This window comes from Microcaecilia unicolor, unplaced genomic scaffold, assembly GCF_901765095.1.
Source record: "Microcaecilia unicolor unplaced genomic scaffold, aMicUni1.1, whole genome shotgun sequence".
Taxonomy (NCBI): domain Eukaryota; kingdom Metazoa; phylum Chordata; class Amphibia; order Gymnophiona; family Siphonopidae; genus Microcaecilia; species Microcaecilia unicolor.
In genome coordinates this window covers 29,811-43,794 of record NW_021963267.1, presented here as the reverse complement: position 1 = coordinate 43,794, position 13,984 = coordinate 29,811, and the positions used below count along the sequence as shown (strand labels likewise).

The window sequence follows — 13,984 nt, the reverse complement described above, 5'->3', positions numbered from 1 at the left end:
GTCTCTATTAGAATGGTGCCGTCGTTTTTGCCTAAGGTGGTCTCAGTTTTTCACCTCAGTCTCTTTATCTTCCTTCATTTTGAAGAGAAGATTATCAGGATGAATTTGTGTTCCTTCGCTTTTTGGATGTTCGGAGGGTGCTCTCCAGGTATCTGCAAGTTTCTAACGAATTTCATCGCTCTGATCATCTTTTTGCCCTTTTTTGTTGGGCCGAAGAGAGGGGAAGCGGCCTCCAAGGCTTCCATTGCTCGGTGGATTATGGAGGCCATTGTGTCGGCATACATCTTACATGTCCGGCAGCCTCCGATGGATTTGAGAGCCCATTCGACTCGGGCGCAGGCGACCTCTTAGGCGGAGACGTCTGTGTTATCTCTGGATGAGATCTGTCGCGCAGTTACTTGGGCGTCCCGTCATACTTATGTGAAGCATTACAGATTGGATGTAGCGGCTCGAGAAGATGCGCGTTTCGGGGTGGAGGTGTTGGCTAGGGGTGCATTGGCTTCCCGTCCTACTTAAGGATTGCTTTGGTACATCCCACCAGTTCCTGGATTCATCTGCTGCTGGTGACAAGGAAGGTAAAATTATGCCTTACCTGATAATTTTCTTTCCTTTAGCCACAGCAGATGAATCCAAGATCCCTCCCTAACTCAGCCGACTTTATGCGTTTTTTCCCCCGAGCGTATTGTGGTCTTTTCGCTCTGTGCTCTCTTTTACAGAATTCAGACAGACAAGGGAACACTGTGTGGATTTCAATTCATATGGCAAGAGAAATCTGTTTCGAGTTTTGTTATTTGGTTCTCTGTTTTTCATAGTGAGGATGGTTCTACTTGATGTTCTTCTTTTTGCCTTGGTTACTGCTTACAAATGATATATACTAAGTGAGAAAGGGGCTGGCCATCGGGCATCACTGTTTTCAGTTTGTTTATCTCTATCTCCACCTACTGGTAGGCGGACTTAACCCACCAGTTCCTGGATTCATCTGCTGTGGCTAAAAGAAAATTATCAGGTAAGGCATAATTTTACCGTATGGTGTTTGAGCTTTTAAAGGTTTAATCATGACCTAGCTACTTGTTTAGCTCAGTGAAAATATAATTAGCACCAAGACTTGATTTATAAACACTTGGGCATTCCCCACCCGCTTCACCATGTTTGTACCCTGCCACTAAGCCTAGCTACTTTAGCAATTCTTTGCCAGTCTACAATCCCTTTTAGCATTGCTTCTCTATCTTTTTTTTTTTTTTTTCAGCCAGGACACACCTGATGGATGATGCTTACATATGTGCCCCATTCATACAAATGACCCAACAGCCGTGTTTTGGCATGTATTGCCTGCATCGGGCGTTTGCTGTATCCAGAACGATACATATGTGCAAAACCCAAATCCAAAACACTTTTAAACTTCGTTTATCCAGTCGAGAAAACATTGCCTCTGTCTCTAAAACAATAACTTTCATTTGATCCCTCAAGCAGGGGGTCCTTTCGAGGCCCCAAGTGAACCGGGCCCTCAGATAGGACCGCAGCCACTCAGCCTGCCCAATGATGGTGCGCTGGGCCCTTCATTTTCGGTTAGAGGCAAACTCTTCCGCAATGAGTGAGTCTGCATTACCTTAGGTCAAAATTTCTGCGATTATAGGAACAGTGGAACCTGTTCCACCATTGGAGCACGGCCTGGACATATACTCCATCTATTTCCCTGGAGAATACCCAGCGGACCAAATGTGGACAAACATCGCCCCCCCCCCCCCCCCCCTCACCACCGAAACAGTTACCCATGCGATTAACAAGTTCTCCAACACTCAGTGCAAATTGGATATGTGCCCCATCTACCTAATAAAATCCGCCCCCGACCGCTTCATATCAGACCTCACATCCCACCTAAACTACTTGCTCCAGCAAGGTCTCTTCCCTAAGGAAAATGGTAACATCCTACTCTCCCCAATTCCAAAAGACACCAAGAAAAAGACAAGTAAACTCACCAATTACCACCCGGTAGCATCTATCCCACTAGCAGTCAAACTGATGGAAAGCATGGTAACCAAACAACTCGATGATTACATAAACAAATTCTCAATCCTACATGAATCACAATCAGGATTTCGCCCCCTCCATAGCACTGAAACAGTACTCATTACTCTCCTGGCCAAATTCAAGCAGGAAATAGCAACATGCATTCGACATGGTAAATCATAATATACTACTAATACTCCTAGATTACTTCAGTATTAGTGGAAACATATTTAGTTGGATCAAGGGTTTCCTAACCACTAGAACATACCAAGTGAAATCAAATTCAAACATATCATCACTGTGGAAAGCCGACTGCGGAGTACCTCAAGGATCACCACTATCACCAATCCTCTTCAACCTAATGATGACACTACTAGCTAAGTCCTTATCCAACCAAGGCTTCAACCCATTCATCTATGCAGACGACGTCACACAATATACATACCTTACAAACATGACCTGACAGAAATCACCAATGAAATCAAGCTCAGTCTAAACATCATGGACTCATGGGCAAATGCATTTCAACTAAAACTCAATACAGAAAAAACACACTGTCTCATCCTCTCATCCCGACACAATACGAGCAAACCCACAAATATAAACACCCCAGACTACACCCTCCCTATCTCAGACAGCCTGAAAATCCTTGGCTTTACTATCGACCGTAACCTTACACTTGAGAGCCAAGTTAACTCCACAACTAAGAAAATGTTCCACTCAATGTGGAAACTCAAACGCGTGAAACCATTCTTCCCGAGGGAAACATTTCGCAGCCTGATACAATCAATGGTACTAAGCCATGTAGACTACTGCAATGGAATTTACGCGGGATGCAAAGAACAACTCACAAAGAAACTTCAGACCGCTCAAAACACAGCAGCCAGGCTTATATTTGGAAAAACCAGATTCGAAAGCGCCAAACCCCTCCGAGAAAAACTACACTGACTACCAATCAAAGAACGTATTGCTTTCAAAATCTGCACCCTGGTCTTTCAAAATCTGCACCCTGGTCTTTCAAAAATCTGCACCCTGGTCCATAAAATTATCTATGGCGAAGGCCTGGGATACATGACAGACCTCATAGACCTACCAACAAGAAACACAATCGGAACCACACAAACATACCTAAATCTCCACTACCCAAGCTGCAAAGGACTCAAATACAAATCAACTTATGCATCCAGCTTCTCCTACATAAGCACACTACTACTACTACTACTACTTAACATTTCTAGAGCGCTACTAGGGTTACGCAGCGCTGTACAGTTTAACAAAGAAGGACAGTCCCTGCTCTAAGGAGCTTACAATCTAAAGGATGAAATGTCAAGTTGGGGCAGTCTAGATTTCCTGAATAGAGGTAAAGTGGTTAGGTGCCGAAGGAGGTGGGCTTTGAGTAAGGATTTGAAGATGGGCAGGGAGGGGGCCTGGCGTATGGGCTCAGGGAGTTTATTCCAAGCATGGGGTGAGGCGAGGCAGAAAGGGCGGAGCCTGGAGTTGGCGGTGGTGGAGAAGGGTACTGAAAGGAGGGATTTGTCTTGGGAGCGGAGGTTACGGGTAGGAACGTAAGGGGAGATTAGCACACAACTGTGGAATGCACTACCAAAAGCCGTGAAAACAACGTACCACCATCTAAACTTCCGGAAATCACTAAAAACCAACCTTTTCAAAAAGGCATACCCTATCGACCCAACTTAAGTGCCTAAACCCTGCAACACAACGAAACCAAAGCTTGTTATAGACTCTGCATAACTCTTCCTCTCTATGATTCCCCAATTGTGTCTATAACACATGAACCTTACTCGACCACAAAAACTCTTTGTATTTGTCTATCTACCGGAGATGGCGAACGCCTCTACGGTACAATGTAAGCCACATTGAGCCTGCAAATAGGTGGGAAAATGTGGGATACAAATGTAACAAATAAATAAAATGGTCCCTAAGCAGAGCAGTTCCTTTCACCACATCCTGGACCTCAAGGGGCTGGCTGCTTGTCTGCAAGTCCAGCGCTTCCGGATGGAAATGCTTCACTCGTTCATTGTCTTGGTATGGCTGGGGAAGTACTGGACTTCATGAAGACCTACCTCCACTTCCCTATTGCAGATCATCCCCCATCCTCTCCGAGCTCCAGGGCCCGGCCCCCCTCCAAGCTCCAGGGCTCCTCCCTCCTTCCCAGCTCCAAGACCCCCCTTCCCAGCTTCAAGGCTGGCCTCTCTCCCTCCCTCCTTCCCAGCTCCAAGGCCGGCCTCCCTCCCAGCTCCAAGGCCCCCCTCCTTCCGAGGCCTCCCTCCGAGCTCCAGTCCCCCTTCCTCTAAATTTTAAAAGTTACCTCGTCGGGTTACAGGCAGAGGCAGGAGTGAAAAGCGTGCGAGCTGCTCGGCGCTTCAGGAGCCTTCCTTTCTCTCTCTCAGCTCTGGTCCCACCCTCATTTCCTGTTTCCACGAGGGCGGGACCACAGCTGAGAGAGAGAAGGCTCCTGAAGCGCCGAGCAGCTCGCATGCTTTTCACTCCTGCCGCTGCCTGTAACCCGACGAGCTAACTTTTAAAATTCAGAGGGAGGGGGACTGGAACTCGGGCGGTCGAGGGCGGAGGCGCGCCGTGCGGGGCCCCCTTGAGCGCGAGGCCCTATGCGGTCGCCTCGCCCTAAGACCGGCCCTGGGTGGGACAGCACTTTCAGTTTCATGCCTTGCCCTTTGGCTGGGCTTTTTCCAAGGTGATGTCTCTAAAGTCTGTAACGACCTATTCCTTGCCAAATCCAGAGGTCACTACTCCATCCTCATCCTCCTCGATCTATCCGCCGCTTTTGACACTGTCAATCATGACTTACTTCTTGCCACACTGTCCTCATTTGGGTTCCAGGGCTCTGTCCTCTCCTGGTTCTCCTCCTATCTCTCCCACTGCACCTTCAGAGTTCATTCTCATGGATCTTCCTCCACTCCCATCCCCCTATCTGTTGGTGTTCCCCAGGGATCTGTCCTTGGACCCCTTCTCTTCTCAATCTACACCTCTTCCCTGGGCTCCCTGATCTCATCTCATGGTTTCCAGTATCATCTCTATGCTGATGACACCCAGCTATATCTCTCTACACCAGACATCACCGCAGAGTCCCAGGCTAAGGTATCAGCCTGCTTATCCGACATTGCTGCCTGGATGTCCAACCGCCACCTGAAACTGAACATGTCCAAGACTGAGCTCCTCGTCTTTCCACCAAAACCCATGTCTCCTCATCCTCCACTTTCTATCTCAGTTGATAACACCCTCATCCTCCCCGTCTCATCTGCCCGCAACCTCGGAGTCATCTTTGACTCCTCCCTCTCCTCTGCGCATATCCAGCAGATAGCCAAGACGTGCCGCTTCTTCCTCTTTAACATCAGCAAAATTCACCCTTTCCTCTCTGAACTCACCACCCGAACTCTCGTCCATGCTCTCATTACCTCTCGCCTTGACTACTGCAACTTACTCCTCACCGGCCTCCCACTTAGCCATCTATCCCCCCTTCAATCTGTTCAGAACTCTGCTGCAGGTCTTATATTCCGCCAGAACCGATATACTCATATCACCCCTCTCCTCAGGTCACTTCACTGGCTTCCAATCAGATACCGCATTCAATTCAAGCTTCTCCTTCTTACCTACAAATGCACTCAGTCTGCTGCCCCTCACTACCTTTCTACCCTCATCTTCCCTTATGTTCCCGCTCGAAACCTCCGTTCACAGGACAAATCCCTCCTCTCAGTACCCTTCTCCCCCACTGCCAACTCCAGGCTCCGCTCATTCTGCCTCGCCTTACCCTATGCTTGGAACAACCTTCCTGAGCCCTTACGCCAAGCCCCCTCCCTGCCCATCTTCAAGTCTTTGCTTAAAGCCCACCTCTTCAATGCTGCGTTCAGCACCTAACTCCTACCGTTTAGCAAATCCAGATGGCCCCAATTTGACTGCCCCTATCGGACTGATCGTTCACTTGTCTTTTAGATTGTAAGCTCTTTGAGCAGGGACTGTCCCTCTATGTTAAATTGTACAGCGCTGCGTAACCCTAGTAGCGCTTTAGAAATGTTAAGTAGTAGTAGTAGTATGGGAGTGTGGTGGCTGTTTACCTGCCGTTTCAGGGTGTTCTGGTTTATCCCCACCCGGATGACTGGCTGGTTCAGGATGACTTTGCCTCAAAGGCCAGTTTGGCTACCTTGCAGGTCATTTTCCTCCTGGAATGCCTGGGCTGGGTAATGAACTGACCCAAGAACCATCTGGCCCTGGTCTTGTCTCAGTCCCTGGAGTATATCGGGATCCACTTTGGCACGGCCAGAGAGAGGTTTTTTCTTCAAGAGAAGTGGGCAGAGAAACTCTGGGCGCAGTTGCACTGGTTGTGTGATCTCCTGGAGCCCAGTTTGGGATTACTTGCAGCTCTTGGGCTCCATGGCTGGAGGTGGTGCCTTGGGAAAGGGCTTATGTGCACCCTCAACAACGGGTCCTGTTGTCCCGATGAGCACTGGCCCTTGCAAGACTTCCATTGTCATCTGCTTCTGCTGCCCAAGGTGAGGCTCAGTCTAGCCTGGTTAGGACAGTCCAGCTCACCTGCTGAGAGGGGTTCCTCTGGATCCTCTGCAGTGGGTTCTGGTCACCATGGATGCAAGTCTTCTCTGTGGGAGAGCTCATTCTCTGGGTTGGGGGAGGATGTCCTAGTTCGTCAATCGCCTGGAGTTTGGGTGGTCCACCTAGCTCTGCATGAGTTTTTGCAACTCCTTGAGGGGAAAGCGGTCAGAGTAACGTCAGACACCGCAATCGTAGTTGCGTACGTAAACAAGCAGGACGGTGCCAGAAGTCAGGCAGTGGTTCTAGAGGCTGTGTATCTCTATCAGTGAGCGGAGACCCATCTGCAGGCTCTTTCAGCGGTTCACATTGTGGACCAGTACAAGGGCCAGGCAGATGTTCAGTTGCTCTCTCCTGGATCCAGGAAGATGGACGTTGGGGCACCAGGCCTTCCAGCTCATTCTGGATTGCTGGGGCCCTCCACGGTTTGACGATGGCATCCAGGATCGGTTCAAAGGCAGAGCCTCTTTGTTTTCCCTCTGATAGGCCATCTCTTGCGTAGGATTGTACATCATCCTCATCTGGTCCTGCTGATAGCGCCGGACTAGCCTAGCAGGCATTGGTATGCGGTTCTCCAGCAGCTCCTCATGAAGGATCCTCCAGATTCCTTCTGGCTTATGATTTGGCCATTGGGAAGAGGTTTTTTTTTTTGTGTGTGTGGGGTGGGGGGGGGTCTACAACTAGGCATGGTTCAGGGGCTGGCTCTGAGCTCCCTGAGGGTTCAAGTGGTTCCTCTGGCCAGTTTTCTTAGGAAGGTGGAGGGTATCTCTGACTTTGCATAGAGAGGTGGCTTGGTTTCATCTGCACCCTCTGCTACATCCTTCCTTCCCTTTGTGGGAGCTCAATCTCATACTCTGGGCACTGTCTGAGTCTCCATTTGAGCTGCTTCACTCGGTTTCCACCATGAACCATGCTGTCAAGGCTGTGTTTCTGGTAGCTATCATCTCTGCTTATAGAATCTCCAAGCTGCAGGCATTGTTTTGCTGGGACTTGTATCTGTCCTTCACAGAGGACTGGGGCTATGTTCTGGTATATCCTGAAGGGTAGTGAGTGCCACTCTGGTGTTTTCTAAATCTGGTTATCATTGCAGTTGCAGTGATTGATGGGGCATGGGTATGTTAAAAAGGGACCTTCTGCTGCTTTGGCAGGCGTATACTGGATTGTTCACTGGCAGAATTCAGTTTTCTCTACCTCCACCTGCTGGTAGGAAGAGCAACACCCATTTGTGCAGAGCGGTGTCACTGACTAAATAAGAAAAGAAAATTATCCCGGAAGACATAATTTCTCCTTTACCTTTTTTGCTGACAGCAGCAGCTGTAAGTGGACAGACCTAGTACCTTTCCTGTACTATGTCCTTCCCTCATATAGACAGAAAATTGTGTCTGAGGAGCAGGAGGTGCGAGAGGAAAGGTGCCTAATTGGCTTAGTTACAGCTGCTGCTACTGGCAAAAGAGGTGAAGTAGTAAGTTTGATGCACCAGGGGGGAGCACGATGGGTTGGGGGAGGGGGACGACGAAGGGAAAGTGTTGGACTCACAGTGGGAGGGGAGGGAAACAAGATCATGCTGCAATCTTTGATTTTAAAAAATGGACAAAAAATTCTACTGTGTGCACCGACCTCGCGACATACCTCCCAGGTTCTTGCTGCACACCAATTAAAAATGGGTGCCTTTCTAGATAGCATTGTCGACACCTTTGAGTCTGCATAGTAAGTGCTGCTGTTGTACACTCTATGTATCTTTCTTGGAATTACCTTCATCTTCTAGCTGTGAACACTGTCTGTGCAGTATCCTCATTTGGCCTAAACAATAAAAAGTGGCTTTGAGAACTGAGCCCAGATCCCCTACATGGGAGAAAAATAGTACTGCCAGAGCACTGATTATAACTTGAATTTAGTTGTATTAATTTTCTTGTGTATCCTAAAAATAGTCTATCCTATAAATACTATCAAGTCAGTACTCAGCTGTCACACTCAGGGGCCCTTTTACTAAGCCACGTAGGCACCTACATCAACCCAACACATGTCACTTTTGAGTTACTGCCCGTGCCCTTTGTGGTAATTTCATTTTTGATGCGCATCCACTACGCGTGCAGGAAAATATTTGTATTCTCTGGCACACGGGCGGTAATCAGCATTTTACGCACGTAGACCATTACAGCCCAGTTACCACGTGAGACCTTAGCGCTAGGTCAATGGCTGGCGGTAAGGTCTCAGACCCAAAATGGACACACGGCAATTTTCATTTTGCTGCACGTCCAATATTGGCAAAAAATTTTTAAAAAGGCATGTTTTACAGGTGCGTTGAAAAATGATTCTGCGCGCACCCAAAACATGCGTTTACACTACCGCAGGCCATTTTTCAGCGTGCCTTTGTAAAAGGGTCCGTCAGTGTTTTAAGATGCCAGTTGCAGTGACTACATAAAACAGGTCTTCTGTGCTGCTGTCCAGATACTGAGAAGTGCTGAATATCCAGATAGAGCAGCAATATTCAAACTGCTAAACAGATGCTGACTGGATAAATTTCTCTGTCCTGAGCCTTACCTTTTACCTAGGTAATTATCTGGATAGTGGTTTGAATATTGCCACTTGCACTCATGCACTGCCCCACACTGTGATAGTGCTGAGGTGACAGCCATTGAATATGCCATTTGTCTGAATAATGATGGCTGTTAGCCAGTTAAATAGCTATAAATCTTTATACAATTTGTTCCCAGATGATGGTTTATGGTGTAAACAATAAAACAAGTAAATAGCTGACTATACTTTTTTATGTTTTTGCTTTGTTAAATTTTCTTCCGGGGGTTGAAGATGGGTGGAGCAAGACCCAAAGGAGATTTTACAGTCAGTCTATGAATGTGTGGAGAAGACATGTGAGAAGCTGACCCAACTGAATGTTGACATTACCAACATAAAAGGTATTAAAGCACACGGAGTTTTATAATTCTCTACCTTCCTTTTTAGGAATGGTGTATTATACTTTAGGGTTGTATAGAAAACGTCTCCTTTTTATCTAATTTTAAATTATATTTTCACTTCTATTTTTGTGAATTTGTACATTTCTTGGAGCAGAGTTTCTTTGACATAATTAATACATTGAAATAAATTAACTAAAGGAATTTGCACATAAAACAAAATAACTTTATTAACAAAGAAATAAAAAATGTTTTTCTTTGGTTTGGACATTTTTAATGCATACCCCGCTGTCTCTAGGATTTATACATTTTGTAATCCATTCTGTATGCTCAGTGAAAGAATGGAATATAAATATGTAAGTTAAAATAATTTTTTTGATAACCCAGGTTCCCAGTAAGGTCCTTTTCTATTAAGTATTCTTTTAAATAACAGTACCTTTATGAGATCTTAGGGGCCCTTTTACTAAAGCTTAGCATATGTTAATGGAATTAGCACATACTAAATGTTAAGAATTCTGTTGGTGCACAGTAACTTTTAGTATAAGGGCCCTTTAGTTTGCTAGCAGCTGTTCTGAATGTCTATTTGAGTATTTTCTCCATCTAAAAATATAAAATACCTTACTTTACTGTTGTTCCCTACTGTTTTTGAGACTTACTCAGCATTAGGTATGCTGGTGATCAGGTTGGCCCAGTTGCTTAGGTGGTAAGCACTCTATACTACGATGTGCAGGTCTCTTGGTTTAATCCCCAAGGTGGGTCCTTCCACTCCTGGGTCAGCTGGGGATGCTGCCTAGGGGGGGAAATCATAGTTGTTGCCATGATGTAGGGCTGTGGAATGGAGTCCTGATGATGCAAGGTTCCATATTGGGAGTCACCAGGAAAGTGATCTAGGTGTCATCGTTGATGATATGAATCCCCCTGCTCAGTGTGCAGGGGTGGCTAAGAAAGCAAATAGAATGTTAAGTATTATTAGGAAAGGAATGGGAAATAAAAGTGAGGATGTTACAATGCCTTTGTATTGCTCCATGGTGCAATCGCACCTCAAATACTGTGTGTAATTCTGGTCACTGTATCTCAAAAAAGATATGTGGAATTAGAAAAGGTACAGAGAAGGGCAACGAAAATGATAAAGGATGGGATGACTTCCCTATCAGGAAAGGATAAAGTGGCTATGGCTCTTCAGCTTAGAGAAAAGTCCGCTGAGGGGAGGTATGATAGAGGAAAGGGTAGACGTGAATTGCTTGTTTACTCTTTCCAAACATACTAGGAGTAGGGGGCACGCAATGAAGCTACAAAGTAATAAATTTAAAACAAATGAGAGAAAATATTTCTTCAATCAATGTGTAATTAAACTCTAAAAGTTGTTGTCAGAGAATGTGGTAAAAGCAGTCAGCAGGGTTTAAGAAACGTTTGGATAGCTTCCTAAAAGATAAGTCCATAAGCCATTATTAAGATGGACTTGGGGAACATCCACTGCTTATTTCTAGGATAGGCAGCATAAAACGTATTGTACTGTTTTGGGATCTTGCTAGGTACTTGTAACCTGGAATGGGCCACTGTTGAAAACAGGATGCTGGGCTCGATGGACCTTCGGTCTGTACCAGTATGACAACGCTTATGTTCTTGTGGTCCCTGGTCAAGGATTATCACTGCAGTGAATATACTAAATGTGATGTAAAACAATGGAAAAATAGTCCAGTAGCTGTGAATAAAGGCTTATGGTTCCAATCCATGACTTGATTACTATTGAATTGGAAGCTCAAAGGAACCAGAAGAAACTGTAAGGTCCCCAAAATATCTCGGGATCTATAGCATAGACTGCTTGTAGAGTTTGTTTGTTTTTTTTAAACAAAAATTATATGCCTTTCTGCATACAACTAGATCACGTAAGTGAAATAAGGTTTTACTGAGTTAAAAAAAAAATCCTCCAGCTAGCTAAAAGCCTTGAAGACTGTGCAGGGCTTAAGGCTTTGCTTAGTTGTGCTGCTTTTGCCAGGTCAGAATTTTAACTGACCTGGTTTGCTAAGTTGGGTCATAATTATTATAACCTGTGAGGGTGTTGGCTGCTTAAGAACATTTTGTTTATATTGATGTCTCCTGATAACTTTTTAGAGAGCTGAGGTGTGGGCTCTTATCCCCATTCCCCACCCCATGCCCCCTGTAGGATTAGAATTCCCTTTATATATGTAACACTTTGCATATGCTTTTGTTTTCTTCAAATTTCATTTTTTTCCATTAAAGCTATTGGTGTCAGTAATCAGAGAGAAACAACTGTAGTCTGGGATAAGACAACTGGAGAACCCCTCTATAATGCCATTGGTAAGTATTGTAACAAAACTGCTTGAACTTAGGAGCTTAGTGTCACTGCATTTCACATTAGAGAGCAGGAATACTGTATAATAAAAACCATCTGAAATTTTAATAGTACTTTAAACCTTAAGAAATTCTTCAAATTGTTATTCCATAGGGGTCTTTATCTAAGAAAAGCAGAATTGCTCATCAATAAATAAATGTGGGTCATATTCCAGAGCTGTCTTCAGTGTTAGACAGCACTTCTGATCATATATAGAGTGTGTCCACAAAAAATTGAGCCCCCTAAATATTTTGTAATAACAACCTCGAACCTGCACTGAATTCATTAAAATTGTACATGCACAAAGTGACATCAATTTACTTCACTGATGCCAAATTACAAAGGAATCCCTCGGCCCATTTAAGTGATTTTTAATTTTTACAAACTGCTGCAACAAATCTCAGTTTCCAACTTAACGTAATTACTTACTTTCTGATGTCATCTGTGATGTCATTGCATGTTGACAAACAAAATGTTTAAAAGAAGATTGAGTTTCAATTAAAATACTCAGTTAAAAAAGGATACGGCACTAAAAGACTGTTCAAGTCAACATTACCTGTATTAGAAACCAACTTTTGGGTAGTATTTAAAATTTGACATCTCAGTATTTACTGTAAATTATTTCCATACTGGGAAAGACCAAAGGTCCATCGAGCCCAGCATCCTGTTTCCAACAGTGGCCAATCCAGGTCACAAATACCTGGCAAGATCCCAAAAAAGTACAAAACATTCTATACTGCTCATCCCAGAAATAGTGGATTTTCCCCAAGTCCATTTAATAACGGTCTATGGACTTTTCCTTTAGGAAGCCGTCCAAACCTTTTTAAAACTCCGCTAAGCTAACCGCCTTTACCACATTCTCTGGCAACAAATTCCAGAGTTTAATTACACGTTGAGTGAAGAAAACGTTTCTCCGATTCGTTTTAAATTTACTACATTGTAGCTTCATTGCATGCCCCCTAGTCCTAGTATATTTGGAAAGCGTGAACAGACGCTTCGCATCTACCCGTTCCACTCCACTCATTATTTTATAGACTTCTATCATATCTCCCCTCAGCCGCCTTTTCTCCAAGCTGAAGAGCCCTAGCCGCTTTAGCCTTTCCTCATAGGGAAGTCGTTCCATCCCCTTTATCATTTACCACTTTGATAGCTTTCAGGTTTGCAGGTGGTATATAAGAAAATGTTTTTTGACAAATCCTTCATAAGTAAGATCTTATGCTTCATTTTCAGTATCAAGAAACTAGAAGATAACAGGTTATGACTGGAAAATTGTCTCATTTATTCATTTGTTCATTTTCTCTTTTTAACTTTCATACTGCAGAACCTATTTGGTATCCAAGTTGATCTTCCTTTATAACTAAGGATCCTTTGCACTTGTTCTGGGCTTTCTTGAATAATGTTTCTCTGCCACATCCGTGGAAGGCTGTTTTGTGACTATCCATCATTGAAATCTTTATTTAGGTTGTTGACATTTTGAATACTATGCAAAAACAGAATGAAAAAATAAAAATCCCTTTTTGTGACAGTATTTTGATTTTTGTGTTGCAGTATGGCTTGACCTGAGAACACAGTCTACTATTGAGAGGCTTCTGAAACAAATTCCAGGAAAGAACAAAAATGTTTTTAAGGTAAAGAACATTTCAGCATCACTTGATATTTGGAGTACCTCAGTGTATACTTGTTTTTCCTTCCATTTTCTTTTGGGAACCTCTTCAACCACACATTATGTATGAAAGTATATCGTATTTGTTTAATTATTTTCAGCCAGAATGAAAGAATCTTATCCAAATATACATGAAGAACAATTTTCAAAAACGTCCTTGCAATAGTCTAAGCGAGAGATAAGAGTGTGGATGAGGGTTCTGGTAGTGTGCTCGGAAAGGAAAGGGCCTAAGCTGTTCCCAGTGTGAGACCAAAGGTACTTCCCTCTTGTGTCTGCTGTTCCGCAGTCCTGTGTTTGATCTTATTTCTTGTTTGCCCTATGTACCATTTTTTACAAGGGCCTAAGCTGTTCCCATTGTGAGACCAAAGGTGCTTCCCTCTTGTGTGTGCTGTTCCGCAGTCCTGTGTTTGATCTTATTTCTTGTTTGCCCTATGTGCCATTTTTTACAAGGGCAAATTATTACATAAA

At 44.4% G+C, this 13,984-nt stretch overlaps 1 protein-coding gene across 1 annotated transcript in view; it reads left to right on the top strand.

The window, feature by feature from the left end:
- The window catches only part of LOC115459125 (glycerol kinase-like), a gene marked incomplete at its 3' end in the record, with an annotated part of 62,055 nt that extends 48,574 nt beyond the window's left edge, over nt 1-13,481 (top strand). Inside the window, exons 3-5 of the mRNA XM_030188996.1 lie at nt 9,397-9,503; nt 11,742-11,819; nt 13,402-13,481. Of these exons, the coding sequence (XP_030044856.1) occupies nt 9,397-9,503; nt 11,742-11,819; nt 13,402-13,481 (265 nt within the window). The remainder of the gene's footprint in view (nt 1-9,396; nt 9,504-11,741; nt 11,820-13,401) is intronic.
- Between the last annotated feature and the right edge of the window lie 503 nt (nt 13,482-13,984).